The 16,797-nt window shown below is 38.9% G+C and overlaps 1 protein-coding gene and 1 long non-coding RNA gene across 3 annotated transcripts; both read left to right on the top strand.

Annotated features, from left to right (window-relative positions):
* The first annotated feature begins 10,296 nt into the window (after positions 1-10,296).
* LOC116918705 lies at positions 10,297-11,027 on the top strand. Its single transcript, XR_006644211.1, has 3 exons — positions 10,297-10,428; positions 10,542-10,733; positions 10,794-11,027. It is a non-coding gene; the product is annotated as an uncharacterized LOC116918705 (long non-coding RNA).
* An 886-nt stretch (positions 11,028-11,913) lies between these two features.
* On the top strand, positions 11,914-16,558 carry LOC116918704. 2 transcript variants are annotated; one of them, XR_006644210.1, is made up of 5 exons: positions 11,923-12,058; positions 12,125-12,187; positions 12,258-12,326; positions 15,850-16,003; positions 16,064-16,558. XR_006644210.1 is itself a non-coding variant. In XM_032924441.2 (3 exons), the coding sequence occupies exon 3, from the start codon at positions 12,300-12,302 to the stop codon at positions 14,160-14,162; it is 1,863 nt and encodes a 620-aa protein (XP_032780332.1). In that variant the 5' UTR covers positions 11,914-12,058; positions 12,125-12,187; positions 12,258-12,299; the 3' UTR covers positions 14,163-14,945. The 2 variants fall into 2 exon arrangements, 1 of the variants encoding a protein (XP_032780332.1); XM_032924441.2 differs by lacking the exons at positions 15,850-16,003; positions 16,064-16,558 and having other exon boundaries at positions 11,914-12,058; positions 12,258-14,945.
* Positions 16,559-16,797: the final 239 nt, after the last annotated feature.

The following is a 16,797-nucleotide window of genomic DNA, read 5'->3' as shown; positions in this document are numbered from 1 at the left end:
TGTGTTGGCCATTCTCAGTCCCCCTTGGCTAACAGGACGGTAAACTGCAGTTTTATTCGGCCTTTCAACTTTTCCCAACCATAAGAATTTCATGACAGCCTTTAAAATCTGGTAAGCCATATTTTGTTTACATGGACATACTTGTGCAATAAACAAAGTTCCGGAGAGCCTTTGACTTGTGGAAAATTACCCTCTGGTATAGATTGAAACGTCGACAGGCATTCTCTCGCAAAATACCATTTAGAAAGCCGACTGCATCATTCTAAACCCTAACAACTGTCTCAACTATGGAGCAAGAGAATTTAATTCCTGATAGGGACAATGTTGGTGCTGACACAAGCAACTCAAGAGGCAAAGTCAATCTAGAGCTCCAAATCACGAGTCCCAGGGCTTTTGTTTTCTCCATATTAATCCTTTTCTTTGTCCACTGACAGAACAAGTCAAGGAAAGGTGGAAAAATATTGGCTCCCTCTACTTCTTGGCTTTCAAAGCATCAAGAACGAATCCCATACCCTTTTAGTGTGCCCTCCTCCCAAAGACCTTGAGATTTTCCTCAACTGGTGAAAGGCAACCTAATCAAAGGTATCTGCTTCGGCCATCTCCTGAATGCAGGACTGGTAGAAAAACTTCGATTGCCTTATCATTCTAGCTCTTTGCCTAGAATAATCTACCGAAATGCGTTTGATACCCGGTTTCAGGGCACTCTCCCACCAATTTGCAACATTAATTTTCCTAAGAGGATGATTGGCAGATTCTTGGAGATTGCAAACAAATATTTGAAAAGTTTTCTGCGAAAGATCGGAGGATGGTAAAAGGTGTGCCCTTGTTCACTTTTATTTAGGTTTTCCAGATGTCTACCAGATACGAGTAACCATCTCTTTCAAAGCATAGCTGACGATATTACTTTGAGAAGCAAAAGGAGTCGGATGTTGCCTTATCTTGGATGTCGTCTACGCAATTAAAACCGCCCATCAACACGAAGGGCAGTCGAGTAGTAATTGTGTAAGCAGGAACGGTTTCACGAAGGAAGTTGTTTCTCTCAGTTTTTAAGTGACTACCTGATGGGGCATAGATATTAATGAACGTAAAACATTTGACGTCAATAGAGATGAGCCTTCCATCGGGTTCTAGAAGTAATCTAGAATAGTCCAGACCATGTCTAATTAGAATGGCTGTTCCATTTTTGTTGGGACCTTCAATTGTCAACAACTGGTATTGACTTTCAATAATTACAAGAATGAAATGCTACCTCTTGAAGTCCCACAATATCTAGGTTACCGTCCCTGCAGAAGTTAAAAAGAATTTGACGTCGCTCGACTGACCTAATCCCTCCAATTTTGATAGAAGTGCAATAAAATTTAATTTTATTCGAATGAAATAGACTTTTTAAAAAAGTATAGTATTGTACAGTAAAGTATATTATAGTGCAGAATAGTAAAGTGAAGTATAGTATATAGTAAAGTATATCAAAGTACAACAAAGCTTAACATACAATAGTCTAGAAATAAAAAAAATATTTTAATGTATAATATGGTAAAGTATACATAATATAAACATACCTAAATACCCAAATTTTAACTTAAGAAGTTTAGTAAATAAATAAGTATTACAAAACTAACTATTCCTCGGACAACAATAGAATACAATACTTAACTAAACTTTACTTTTTAAAATATCTATTGATATTTATTGCTGAATAGTAAGGTAAATAGTAATTAACTTTATTTAACTTAATTATTAACTTAACAAACTAAATTATACTACATTATCTTATACATTTATATCACAGCTAGATTTGAACCATAAGCCTTATTCAGAGCAATCCAGTGCTATACCACTGAGCTACCAAATAATACAACCATACCACAACCATAGAAATACTACACTTTACTAAACTTAAGTTTTTAAAGTATAATAATTGTTTAATAGTAAGGTAAAAAGAAACTTTACTTAACTAAAACGTAATTTATTAACATTAATTAAAAAATCGTACTTTCACTAGATTTGAACCAAAGCCTTTAATCACACCAATTCAGTGCTATACCACTAAGCTATATAACACAATATATAGCAGATTCTATAAACCATTTAATACATAATCCCTTTTAATGACGGCAACATGCCTAACTACGTTTGGCAACGCTGTGATTCTAAAATAACTATTATTCGGTCAATCAGTAGAATACAGAACAGTTCAGTATATTTGTGTATCTACATTTAGTACAAGTTAAGTTATAACAAAGTTACTTTGGTCGGGTTAAATAGACTTTATCCGAATGGACATGTTGACAGTGAACAAGAACGAAGAAAATAACTGGATCGTTCTGGATAGGATCCTTTGACACTATATACTCACAAGATTAATAATCACATTATTAATAACCCCTCTTGAATGCTGGTGGATGGTCAACGATAAAAAGTGTGGTTACAACAACATGTAGGTAGGAACGACGGGGCTCAGTTTCACGGCCACTCCTACAGGAACAGGTAAATGGTACGCCATCAAGGAATACTAAACCTTCAAGTGTGTAGCGGAACAGATCACGCTACAACAGGAGATCGCCTGATTGAAAGCCCTTTCGGACCGCTAAACACCACACAACAGGAAGGACAGTTCATCGAAAATCAAAATGCGATCGTGTGGGGAGAAAGAACGACTAACAACTCATACTCCCAGACACAAATAAAACGAAAAGGATACCTGCTTCCCCGAACACCGGAGACAGATAACACCAGCCGTCTCTACGACACCAACCGATAAATTGAAATATTATTCCTTAATAAACCAGATAAGAACATCGTTCCAATGGGACACAAAATGGTTGGAATACCTCTAACGTACTTGACGTTTCCTGCAGAAACAACAAAAATTTCATATGAGAGGCTCGAAACCACGCTAGGCACATGCCTTCAAAATACGAACCTGAATACTTCAGTATGCAACGATTACAGGGAATTGTTTCAGTCTAGGACAAGACGTTGGATTCTTCAAGAGTTCCAATTTCTATTCAACAGCCCATTAGAAGATGAACAACTTGGGACCCGACTATGCAGCATCTACTAAGCCTGGGGAACTATATGATTGGCACACACCAAAAAATGGCAGTAATCGAAGAAGGAGGGAAATTAGGACAAAAATATTTAACCATCTATATTACTTACAAACCTGGAAGCAGTAACTCAATAATAAATCACAGCCAACTTTCAAAAGATGATCTCCTGCCATCAAGGACAGAATTCGAATACATCGTCGACCAGACGATAGGTATACTCAAGAGCAACATGTGCATCACGGAGACAGAAGGGGATTGCATATTAGCTGCAACCTGTTCGGAAGAATCAACTAGATGGATATTGGAAAAAGAAAATAGTTATTTACTCTCTACAGAATCACAAATGTGTCTTACCTTAAAAATCGAACAATCCCTAAAATCGGAACAATGGGCTGCAGAAGAAAACCTGAAGAAAAAACAGGAATGGATTTTTCAAATAATTAACACAACCCGGATAAATTACAAAATTCCTCTGACGCAACACTGGAAGACAAACAAGAAATTCAATTAGAACAATGAAAAGTGGTTACAACCACAATCAACTTACCCATATTTGGAGGTATCCTGAAAAAACAAATAATGGCAGTGGAAATATTGTCACGGATGAAAAGGGAGATTTGTTATCTCTTCGCACAGATGAGTCATCCGTTCCTTGGACAACGCTGCGATCGTGGTGAAGAAATGATCAGAATTGGTCCGCTCTCAGGAAGATACGAAGATACGCTGTCCGGAAGGGAAGTTATTGACGTGACGGTATAAAACACTGCCTCGAATCTGCGTTAGATGAGTCTCCATCGGGTAAGCTTCCGGAGCTGGGCTCCGTTAGAGAAGTTCCTTGGTTTCCCTAGAGATCTTCAGACGCTTCTCCGAGTCTGGGTAATGTTACCCCCTTTAAGTTTTAGTAAAAAGTATTGTTAGTTGAAAATCATCACGTGTATTGTTGCTTGTTTGTACCAAATACAAACTCGTGTGGCAATTGGTGGAGATGCAGTGTAATGTGGTAACTGTTAAAAACGCAATTTATTGCCTGTGAGTAAACGAATATGTGCTGCAGTGTGGCAATTGTTGAAGACGCAGTTCGTTGTCTGTGAGGAAACCAATATGTGCTGCAGTCATTTTTAGCCGATGCAGAAGAGAAAACAACGCCTACCTAGTTGCCCAAATATCCCAGCTGACGATCACACGCATTTCGAGAACTGTCAAGTGCCGAAATAAATGCTCGGAATATACCGTATTCCCAACAGCAGACGACCCGGACTGGGCGGCGGACACGTATCCCACAACGTTTTATGTTGTATGATTTGGGTGGTCCTCAGTAGGGGCCACCATCTTAAATTGTATATGTGTGTAGCCCCGCCCTCGGCCTAACGGCCGTTACCATGTATAAGGCAAGGGGCATTCAGTTGCGTAATACATCTCTCACAGTCGAGACTACAACCAGTGCTCCCGTGTTTTATTCTCTACATCTTCAATTTAATCTTTGCTAAGGTAAGTTCAGTGGACGGGCTGAACTTTACATGGTCCTTCGAACCACTTACTTTAATTGAAATTTAATTTTAAATTAAAATTTTTGTGTTGGTAAGACTGTGAGGGACCCGTGACTCACCCCTTTTTTTGTGCACACACCACGATTATGCCATAGGGCAATTTTTTTTTCTCTTTCCCGTTTACGTTTCTTTTCTCTTCGTAAAAACTATGACGTTTTTTTTCTGTCGACGTGATAGGGATTTTTTTTTCTTTCTCCTGGTGTGTGCCCCAATTTTTCTCTCTTTTTCGAAAATCAGTCGCACCGCGTGATCGGCGGCCATCACGGTGTGCGTCACTCAACTTACAGTTAGCAACTCTTTGGAGGGATCTCCACGTAGGTTTTTCTCTTTGTCTTATTCTTTGAATACATATTTTTTCTCTATCTCGAGTCTGGACGGTCAGAATTTAATCTTTTTTTTTTTTGCTTGCCTCTCCCTCCCGTGGTTGGTGGTGGCCATATTGGCTTACCCTTTTCTTTCTCTCTTCTTTCACAAAATTTCTTGTTGGACTTTAATCCTCCCATTATTTTTTTTCCTTTCTCTGTTATTCTCCGCTTTTCCGGGTAGGAATTTTATCTTGGTCCAATGTTGTTGCCGACACAGAATCGGCCATTGGTTCAGGATCAGAGTCGCACATCGGTCCGGGTCATTTCCAACTTGAGTCGCCAAACCTTGTCCATTTCTGCACCGGCGAGAAGTGTTGATCCGGGATTAATTTATCAATATTGGCATAACTTATTGGTATGCCAATACAAATAACAGCCCCACAGGTCTCCAAAAAACTCTAAAAAAATTAGGGACTCGGAAAAAATCAAAAGAGCGCAGAAGAGAGCTGCAGGCTTGGAGAGGCCGTGGATAGGGCCCATTGCCCTCCCGATGCAATTTCGCAATACCTCAGAAGGCCGGCGTCAAATTCAACAATTCGATCGTCACGCCGAAGCAGCCGTTGCAGCTAACTTGGACTGCCCGGCAGCAACTACGTCCCCTTTTAAGTCCCTTCTCCCAATCCTGGTGAAGCATATGCCGATATTGGAGTTAAAGGAGGCCCTAACTCCTAAATACTCTGGCGATATCCGGTATAAGGCAACCGAAATAGAAAGAAAAGGAGCGACCACCTTGCCAACTTCAAGCGGGCAACCCGAGCAACACCCCGGGTTTCAAATGCTGCAGCCCAAGAGAACAAAAATTGAAGACAGTTGTCCCCTCAATAGGATCCCGAGCCAATTCTTTCACCCGGATTTGGAGTCAACATGAAGGTCACGCGTTATATCAGGGGAGAAATACAGCACGACGGAATATTTTTGACGTGGACGTGGTTGGCAAACCCACTGAACGTCTCACACGACGACCCGACGCCGCCAATTTTGCCTGACTCCCGCCCCGAATTCCGCTCCAAGAGTATCTTAGACAACCCAAACCCGGATCCGACTCCAGTGATGACCCCGATCAAGATCCAGGCTCTGAAAGAAGATAAGAAAGAAGATGAGAAAGAAGAAGATAAAGAAGAAGAAGAGGAAGACATAATTATAATCGATGCCAATCCAAACGATCTTATCGATCTTTAAAGATCCTTTTAAATGCTCACCTAAAAATAAACAAAATTCAAAATACATTGTTGCCATTCACCCTTTCTTTCAATTTGGAGCGTAATTTCTCAATTAAACTCCACAAAACGAAAAACTTACACATTTAGAGATAAGGAACACAAGGCTCTAATTTTTCTGATCTTTCGAGTAGGGTGGCGCCCACTAGCGATCAAAATTTTAACTATTCCTACTTTTTCAAATAATTTTAAATTTTCATTCTAAATGAACGCGTACGCCATCTGGCGATCCGAATTACAAAGTTTTCTTTTATCAAATTCAAATATATTTTTCATCAGAACTTAACGCCTTCGCCATCTGGCGCTCAGAATAACAATTTCTTCCCTTCTTTTTTTTCCAATTAAAAAAATGTTTTCCTAAGAAGTGAACGTCTGTCAAACGCTATGGGGAATTTTCTTTAATTTTTCATGATTCTTCTTCGCAATTCTTGAAACCTTGCTTTGAATTCTTTATGTCATTGGAGGAGCTGTCTTTGGCACTCCATTTAATGTCTAACTATCTTAGATAGTGTTAAATCGTCGTCCAATCTTCGTGACATCATTTATAACTGACAACAAAGTCTGTATAGTGCTCAAAGTTACAGAAAGACAAGTAAGAGCCAAATTTATTCGCCACATGACACAGTCGCCTGCTTAAGGAAGGAAGAATATCCCGAGCCAGTGGAGTTTAAACAATACGCCCACTGTCTGGAGCACAGCGCAAACGCTACTCCTTTCCATTAATTGCAACTAGTGGCAACAGCAAAAGTAAAAACTTTAACCATATTTTTTCATTCACTCCTTGAAGTAGAACCCTTCTGTGTACTACTAAGAATCAAGCAACTGAAAAAGGCCGGGAAAACCTATATCAACAGAAGAAATTCCGACGTTTGAGCAGGAAAATCCAAGCCCCCTTTTCTTTTTTTACTTTGGTTAGTTCCAGAAACCAAAATCAAGATGTCAAGAGGGGCAATAGCGACACGTGCAGGCCTGAAAGTCCCCCTTACTAGGACAATCGACAAGATAAATCAGTACAAAAACGTTTCCATGACAGCAAAACTGGATAACGACCTTGCAATAGAGACTGAACTCCTTAAGCAACGTTACCAGAAATTCATCAAAGCAAGCGATCAAGTAAGATGGACGTTACAATCCACGAACGCCACCAAGGAGCAAATCGAACAAGATTACTCCACAGTGGCAGAATTCGAAGAAGAGATGAGTATGGTACTCGTTTTCGCCAAAAACAAACGCGACGAGTACAAACGCAAACTGGACGCTGTGTTTCAAGATCAACAAAGAAAAGATGAGCTAAAACGGGATGTAAAAAGGTTCAAGTTGCTGCAAAAATTGCTCACCCAACAACAGCAAACGTTTGCAGCCCAAATTCTTCAGCAAAAACAGGCCTACACGCAATAAATTCAGCAGCTGATAGCCCAAAACCAAACTATGGCACAAATGGCAGACGCAGCAGCTCCAGTAGCAGCAATACCCATGCCTTCCCCAAAGGCAAATCAAATATTTTAAAGGAGATATCCTTGAGTGGACGTCATTCTGGGAGAGCTTTAACGCCTCCATTCACTCGTCCACAATGTCTGATGTCCGAAAACTCGGATCTTAAAGAATATATCAAAGGGAAGGCGTATTTATGCGTAGAAAACCTGGAGTTGACTGCAGCCAACTACAATATCGCCATTGCTGAACTGAAAAGGGTCTACGCCAAACCTAAGGCTATCAGGGGGTTATCAGGTTATCAGCCTACGATAAGGACATCGACCAACTGCAAGTCCAAAACTTCGTGGAGAAGCAGATCTAAACTACGAAGCAATCCACACTTACCTGCCACATCATCCTGTCATCCGATAGGACAAAACAACCACAAAGATTCGACCGGTATTCGATGGGGCGGCAAAATCGAAGTATGGCCCAAGCCTCAACAATGTTTTGGAAACCGGCCCGAATTTTAACCCCAACCTGCTAGCCGTTTTAATGCGATTCCTTTTACATAGAATCGCATGGATAGCAGATATCGAAAAGGCATTTTATACCCTATAAACGCCAGGCTCGCCTCTAGGGTCCTACAACTAGAAACGAGTCCCATTTGGACTTAGCTCTAGCTCATTCTTGCTAAGAGTTACCCTCAACAAGCACCTAGACCGCATGGAGCCTCTCTACTCCACCACAATAAGACAGCTAAAGGTGCACATTTATGTCGACGACAACCTTGTAGGCACCGACAACATCTCCACAGCCAAAACCAGGATATAGCAAACAAAATGCATCTTCCAGGAGGCAAAACTAAACATGCGGAGTTGGGTCACGAACGACCAAACAGTCCGCAAATTTTTCAGTGAGGAGGGGCTTAACAACCACATCCTAAAAATTTTCACTCAGAAACTGGAGGAAGGTCAACCTAAGGTCCTAGGGATTCGATGGGATACCGAATCCGACCCTCTCCAATTCGATCCTGCGCCAATTATCGAATTCTCAATAGAATTGGGAGACCTAGTGACCAAAAGGAAATATCTGGAGGGATCCAAAAGGATATTAGTAAGAGTATTCGATTTCATTGGGTTCATAGCACCCACTACGCTCCTGCTGAAGCTTACACTAGCTGAAGCTACCAGGAGCTTTAGGATTCCGAGATTGACTGGAATGTGGAAGTGCCACCAGAAATTAAAAAAACATGGATATAGAAAAGCGGTGATATATTCATCCATTTCTTGCTAGCAAGACTAAAGTGGCGCCTTTCCCAAAGAAAAAAGTCGCCTTACCAAGTTTGGAGCTGTTGAGCTCGCTTCTAGCGGCCCGGTTATGAGAAAAACCGTCATCACGACGGTGGCTTCCGTGGAGCCAGGCAATCCAGTGGAATGGCAGCTGGATCGATTTAAATCATGGAATCGATTACTATCCGAAGAACAACCTGGATACTACGACTCATCTCCAAAGACCGTCCTGCAAACGCCACACAAGCGAAAACTCTAATCAAGATAGGAGACGGAAAACAAATAAGTAGAACATCTTACAGTAGAGGAAGTAACAAAGGTGGAGCTACTTATTTACAGGCAGCTCCAAAAGGAAGTCCATCCGAAGACGTTTCCGGACCTGCAAGAAGGGCGGCAACCACAGCACAAGGAGAAAATTGCCGCACTCTGACCCGTGTGGGACGCAAGAGACAAACTAGTTAGAGTGACAGGAAGGGTAGAGCTAGCGCTAAGAGACAGGGATATTGAACCCACGATCATATTGCTAGCTCACCATCCATTCGTCAAATTAATCATCCAAGATGGACATGTCTCGCTGAAACACACTGTAGTTAAAACAACCCTCTCGGATCTGATGGAACGTTTTTGGGTAATCAACGCCAACAGACTAAATGAGTTTGGCATGTCTGTGTCAAGTGCCAACGGCAATCTTCACCACTATTCAGAGAAGTAGCTGCACCTCTAACAATTAATCGCCTGAGAGCGTGGTAAATGCTAGGCCACTCACCTACATGGCAGAAGGGAGCGACGACCCACTCCCCATCCCCCCGAACTGGTTTCTTAATAATAAACGTTCGAACTGCACTCCGCCAGAGCCAAGCAGTAAACCTCATGGCTCTCGATGAAACAAACGCAAACCTGCTGGAAATGAATCGTTAACGTAGGGGGTATGTCAGCGACACCTGTGAACGTTTCGTGACTGACTATCTACTCCAAATCGACAAGTTCCACTGTAAGGGAGGACCCGGTCGCAAGATCCGGGTAGGAGAAGTTGTCATCATTCACGAGGACAACTTCAAGCGCCTTATGTGGATGGTAGGAGTACTAAAGGAGCTAATCACTAGCAGAGACGAGCTGATCCGTTCGGTTATGTTTAAAACGCCGAACAAGAACCTAATCAACCGCGCCATCCAATCGCTTCATCTCCTAGAGCTGCTTGAAGAACAACCGGAAGACTTTCAGGTTCAACCCAGAGTTGCCGTGATCGAGATCAAAATCATGATCAAGATCTTGATCGGAAATCAAATCATTTCAAAATGATTTGATCGCATGATCAAATAAAAAAATTTGATTTTAGATCAAATCATTTCACCGATCATTTGGCTAGCGAACAGAGCCATCTGCTGATGAAATTAGACAATTTGTGATAGGTGTTTTGCTGACAGATAGCCTTGTCAAAAGTTTTCTGTTCTGTCAACTGTCAAAATGGATGGTGAAAATTGTGAAAACATTGAGAACATCGATCCCAACAGAAGTTTCATTACTGAAGGAAGAAATAGCAGGTAAATAATAAATAATAATATTTTGTCTAGCATAGCATTTCTGTAAAAAATGTTGTTACAGATTATGTAGTAAGCATGATTTGTTTTTTTTAAATGTATTTCTATTATTTTAGTGTCAATGCTACCCTGGAAAAAATCTACTGCTTCCTGAAGAATATTTCCAGTCCATTTCAGATGTGGCAGGAAAGAATGCCAGCCTATATAAATGTCTCTTCCCAGCATGCATGTCAAAAAAGAAAGATGGATCTGATAAAGCCCTGATGGTTTCCAACGTGACAAGGCATAATGCCAAGAGGCACTTTTTGGTATTAATTTCAATACTATTTTTTCACAATTGTAGTTATACATTAATCTAACATTTGTAGAAACATGATCCATACAATTAACTTGGTCATTTGGAAAAATGGAAAGAGGCAATAAAGAAGTTTTCAGCTGATGACAGCAGCACTTCAACAAGAATGTCAACATTGCTAAATTGAAGAAAACTCCGATTTTAACTCAAAAATAATTGGATGACTGGCTTTTGGTAATCAATTTTCGCTATACTGATTCTATGATCATTATTATTTTTTCTTTTCAAATAGAATTTTTGGATTGTTGATGTGTTGCCCATTAACACGGGGGAGAAGCCTGGCTTTATCAATCTTGTTGGTGGGCTTGCTCCTCAGTTACAGTTACATGGAAGAACATTCTTTACTAACTTATTAGAGACAAACTTTCAAGAAAAAAGAGATCAGTTAATGGATGCCTTGTCCAAGTGCACAGACGCATCAACCACTGTTGACGCCTGGACTTGGTCATATTTGGGAGAAACGATTCATTGGTTTGACTGAAAAAATTTGCAAAGGAAAAGTGCCTGTCTTGGCATACGTAGAATCGTTGGTCGTCACACCTTTGAAGTGTTGTAAAATGTGATTGAGGGGCTGCATAATGAATTTGGTGTGGCACACAAATTACGGGGGACCACCACGGGTAACGGCTCTAATTTCGTCAAGGCATTTCGAGAAAGAGGTGATGTTTCAACGCTTCCGAATTACGAAGACGTGGAAATTGACGAAGAAGAGGAAGACTTTATGTACTTTGAAATCGGAGACATTTGGGATGAAAAAAATTTTGACCAATTTTCCGTCACCAATATCACTCTACTACAACATCGACGCTGTGCCTGCCATCTCTTAAGTGTTACCCAGAAAGCACACGACGTCGTTAGGACGCCCCATTAAGGTCCCATCGTCCAAAACCGAAATAGGACGTTCTTGCAACGCTCCAAGAACATCGTGTTGTTGGGCTCGTAGATTCGGTTTTTTTTCTAAGTCCATAAATATTTTTTAGTTGCAATTTCTGCCGCTAGATGGCAAAGTGCTTGTGCGTGTGTCAAATTATGGAATACTCAAAATTCTATTACATTTTTATTTTGTTATTTAAAATTAAGTCGTACACATGTAAACTAAAAAAAATAACAATTATGTTCATTTCAACGAATTGTTTAATATATTTTTTTGTTACGTTTCAAAAGTCGAACTGGCAACGGTAGCCCCAGTCTTACTTTTTTTTCAGTTCTGCTAGAGTCTCCATGCTTTTAACAAGTGTCTGCATTTCGTCATTAAAAATCTAAAGAAAATCTCGAGCCGTAAGTGTTTTACTTAATGTTTGTCTACGGCTTACATTTTAATATGTTTATGTTTTCATTTTTCAGTTTACCTGCAGAAAAATTCCCTGCATAGGTATAGTATTTGAAATTACAAGTCTACCTCACAGTGTAAGGAAAGATATTCTTAACTAATTTTCATTTAAAGCATGGTTGTTTAAATTGATTTTTTTCGGTATAGAAATTTACCTCTTGTGTTCTTCAGTCGTTTGTTACCTACAACATGGATTCATCAGCTAAAAATGAACAGGTACAAAATCGCAGGCAGAGCAATGGTATTCGTAGTAGTTTGAGAACCGAACCGTACAGCTCCCACCATAGAAGGCGCTTGATCAGCCAAACTATCCAACAATTGAATGTTTTTTTCCAAGCTAGTGAAAACCATGTAAACGAAGTCAATGCAATTGACCTCGTCTCTAATACTGTTGTAGAAAATCCCCTACTTAGTGACACACCGGCTGAGGATGATTTTCAAAGTTGTTTTTCTGATTTTGATGATGAAGAATGTTACGATACTGACGCTTCTCCATTACCAACTGCTTCAGAATACGAAACGAGTGATGACGACAGTCGTTTATTAGATAGACTAGCAGAATTTGACAATGAAAGTGATTCAGATATTGACGGCGACAGAAATGATTCTGTGACTTTTAAGCAAGCGATAGCGTTATGGGCTGTAACACGTAGAATATGCCAAAATGCTGTCGATGAACTTTTATCGATCTTTCGTAAATACCCTTGGGGGCAAACCATGCCAAAGTCTTGTAGATCACTTGTTAAATCAATGAGAAAAATTCCCCTAAAGACTTGCGCAGGTGGTCATTATTTCCATTTTGGCATTTTCGCTCAATTGGTAAAGATTTTGCCACTTATCAATGATGACAGAGTTCCAGAGGAAATTCAGCTTGTCATTAGTACGGACGGTGTTCCTCTTTCAAAGAGTAGTAAGAGTCAATTTTGGCCATTGACAGGTTTAATTGGAAACATCGATTTTCGAAAAGTGTTTATTATTGGCTTATGGCACGGGCAGTCGAAACCTTCAAATGCAAACGAATTTTTAAAGGAATTTATTTTCGAAGCAAAGCAACTTTCAGCAGACAGTTTTTCTTATCGTGGGAAACGAATTCGGTTTAAAATTGTTCTTTACGTTTGTGACGCCCCAGCTAGATCTTTTGTAAAGTTTATTAAATCACATTCCGGATTCTTCGGGTGTCCGTACTGCATTCAAGAAGGAGAATACCATGGATGGACTTTATTCTTAAAAAATGTCTCGGTGCTTCGAACTGATTTCTCATTTAGGCAACGTGTTCATGAAGAACATCATGTAGGAAACTCTGATTTAGAAACTTTAAATTGTGACATGATTCTTGATTTCCCTAATTGCCCACAACATCTTATTGACTTGGGTGTAACACGCAAATTAATGAGGAAATGGTTTTCTGGCCCACGCCCAAATAAACTTCGGCCAGCAGAAATTCTAAAGTTGTCGACTCGTATGGTTGAGTTAGAAAAATTTATTCCGTTTGAATTTGCTAGAAAACCACGGTCTATCGATTTTTTCCCTCAATTCAAATCCACTGAATTTGCTTTATTCAATTCCCCTGTAGTGCTACAGAATATTTTGCCAGAACGAGAGTTCAAAAATTTTCTAGTTTTTCATGTAGCTGTAAAACTTATGTCTTCTAAGAAATACTGTTACTCTTTAAACGACTATATCAAAACTCTCTTGCTTTTCTTTGTCGTTGACTGTTTAGCAATTTATGGCGATGAATTTATATCGTACAATGTCCAAAATCTGCTTCATTTGGGAGAACAAATACTTCGCTTTGGCCCCTTGTATAAATTTTCCGCGTATCTCTTTGAAAGTTATTACCAAATTTTCAAAAAAGTATTGCGGAAGGGAAATCAAGTTTTGCAGCAAGTCGTAAACAGGATTTTTGAGCTAAATGTGACACTATTACAAGGTATACAGTACCCACCCAAATTATTGTGCACTTTTTCGTTTTTCGTCCCTTTTTACATGGCCTCTTATGGCACTACGTCCCCCCCCTTTTTTTTAACTTTACGGGTTAGGCGTAAAAGATAAGAAAACAAAAAAAAATCAGCATACTCATCGATGAGTTTTCTATTATTTGATGTGTGGCGCATCTATGAGCGTGTTATATCCTGAACGGTATATGTGCGTTCAGGTGTACAAAATTTCCCCCTTTTCCCAATGTCGCGCCGCCATTACTTTTGGTAGTGTACCCCCAAAAAATGTCCCTTTTTTCTTTCGTGAATATCATTGAGACAAAAAATCGCACGAACTTGTAATTTTTCCCCCGTTACAAGAATAAGCTCAAGTTTATTCTTGTATAATCAAATTATTTTTTACCCTACTTTTATTCCCTAAATTTTGTTGTTTTCTGCGACCCAAATTTTGTTTTTTCATTCCATAAAAAACTTATTATAGTAGAACGACTATAGCTGTATTTTTCGACCACTGGTGGCGTATGTTGCATGTCCTACCAGGCTACTAATACTCCTACATTTCTTCTATGACACTGAAATGACTAGCTGCAGGAGTATTAGTAGCCAGGATATGTGCGTATTATGAAGATTGTGTCAGAGGCACTAGATATTTTACAAGGAGAAATGAACGTTGGTATGGGATATTTACTTCCTAACATTTCCATCTTAAAAACCAAACTGAGAGCTCTTCAAGACGCTCTTCAATTATTAATTGCCAAGCTTTGATTACTTCCCTTCTTGACGCTATAGGGGAGACTGGAGTATGCCGGGACACCGGGTCAAGAGGGACAGTAGAGGGGAAAATAGTAAATTTTTTTTAAATTAAAAATTTTTTTAGTATGTTATTTAGATACATACAATCTACTTTGGCATGAAATTTGGTTGAGTTTTGTCAATAACTGTATCAGTTATTAACAAAACTAAAAAAAGGTTTTTTTTAGTTAATTTTTTCTCCGCCATTTAATGTTTCTAGAAAAAAATAATCGCAAATGGCATGTAAATTTAATATGGAAATGAAGCTTAATCATTTCTTGATTGTTAAAAACAAAAATTATAATTTTCGATCAATTACTGTAGATAATATTAACGTTTTAAAAAAATAGTCTTTATCGGGAAATCGGGACAGCTGTTTTTGACTAAAATGGGACATTAGTGGGCGGGTTTGGCCTTCAAGCCCATCAATCATCACCGAGCTCATGACGATATTACTGTTCCTTACAATGATAACAAGCAATCGATTATTCAGCATATTAATCAATTACAATAAGCCCAGCCCCCCCCCTATCTTGTAATAAGGGTTTTTTATCATATAAGAAAAATTTTTATTAACACAATAATCAAATTGAAACATTTATTAACTTATAGAGTCTATGCAGTGGGACGCTATTTCAATTTTTATAAATTTTTTTATGAATTTTAAGGCGAAAACGGAGACGTCCCTCACCACCCACCCTAGTGTCCTCACTTACCCCTCAAAATAGGCTCCTCCCACAAATCTAAGAATACTTTAAAGGTCTTATATGGGAAACTGGTTTATTATTAAATTATATAAAAAATATAGGGGGTACATTACCGTATGGAATACATAAAAACAAAATAATAAATTAATTTATTCATTAGTTTGGGAGATATAGGGGGAAAACGAAAACCGTCCCGGCTTACTCCAGTCTCCCCTACATAATAGGTATTTTCAAATATTATTTTTTTCATGGCTGAAAATTGGCTATGTTACTTGTACGTTACGCAACCTGTTTTTTTTTCAGATTTTACAGTATGTTTTCAGAAAATGAACTTCGTTTAGCAGCCATTTGCAACCCAATTATTTTGGCTTGATAATGATGACGAGATTTGTCGTGGAAAAACATTGCTAAAAGGAGAATTTAAACGTTTCCAGGGCATCCTGGACAAGTCTGACACGTAATTCAATTAAAACTGATAACTTAAGAGCTATTAGTTACATTTAAAAAATTTTTTTAGATCGGAAAAATCGAGTTACGGAACGTCCTCGAGCGAGAGTCCTCAGAAAATAAAGAAATGTGAAAAGAATTTTTTTTCCTTTATTTCCAAAAGAAACGTTAAATCTCAGACACATGATGAAGTAGATTTGTTTTTGAAACTATGTACAAACTTGGAGCAGTTGATGAATTTTGAACCATTAAAAAATTTTACAAGTAAGTAAATTACTTTGTTAACGACATTACCAGTTATGTGTATTTGACAACTGCAGAAGATACAACGTCACCTTATCATCGTCAGCAGCTGTTGAGTGGCTCTTTAGCCAAGGAGGACTTATTTTTACCCCAAGAAGATTGAGCCTAACTGACAGCAACTTTGAAATGTTACAATTTTTTTAATTCAACGGTACTCTATGTAACCAATGGTAACAAAACGTAACTTTTTTATTAACAATTGACCAACTGTGATTTAACAACTGTGCTTATGACACAATTATTTAACTCATAATTGACGGCAATAAAGAATGTTATTATACACAAAAAGTAATACTTATTTCTGACATTTTTTTTTTACAATTACAGTTATATATTTTTTTTTAAATCGTGACATGGATCTCGTTAAATTTTTAAATCGCCAGATGGCATTTTTCGTTGTTTATTTGATCGCTAAAATAATCGCAAAATCATGATCGGAATTCGAATCATTTCAAAATTATTTGATTACGTGATCATGATTTTTCCAATAAAATCCAACCC

Source organism: Daphnia magna, linkage group LG3, assembly GCF_020631705.1.
Source record: "Daphnia magna isolate NIES linkage group LG3, ASM2063170v1.1, whole genome shotgun sequence".
Taxonomy (NCBI): Eukaryota; Metazoa; Arthropoda; class Branchiopoda; order Diplostraca; family Daphniidae; genus Daphnia; species Daphnia magna.
Note: the sequence above shows the minus strand (reverse complement) of the source record. Positions and strands in the feature narration are given on the sequence as shown.

Bases quoted from the DNA above. Each gene is read 5' to 3' on its own strand.
- LOC116918704 (XM_032924441.2), top strand. From the start codon at position 12,300: ATGGATTCATCAGCTAAAAATGAACAGGTACAAAATCGCAGGCAGAGC.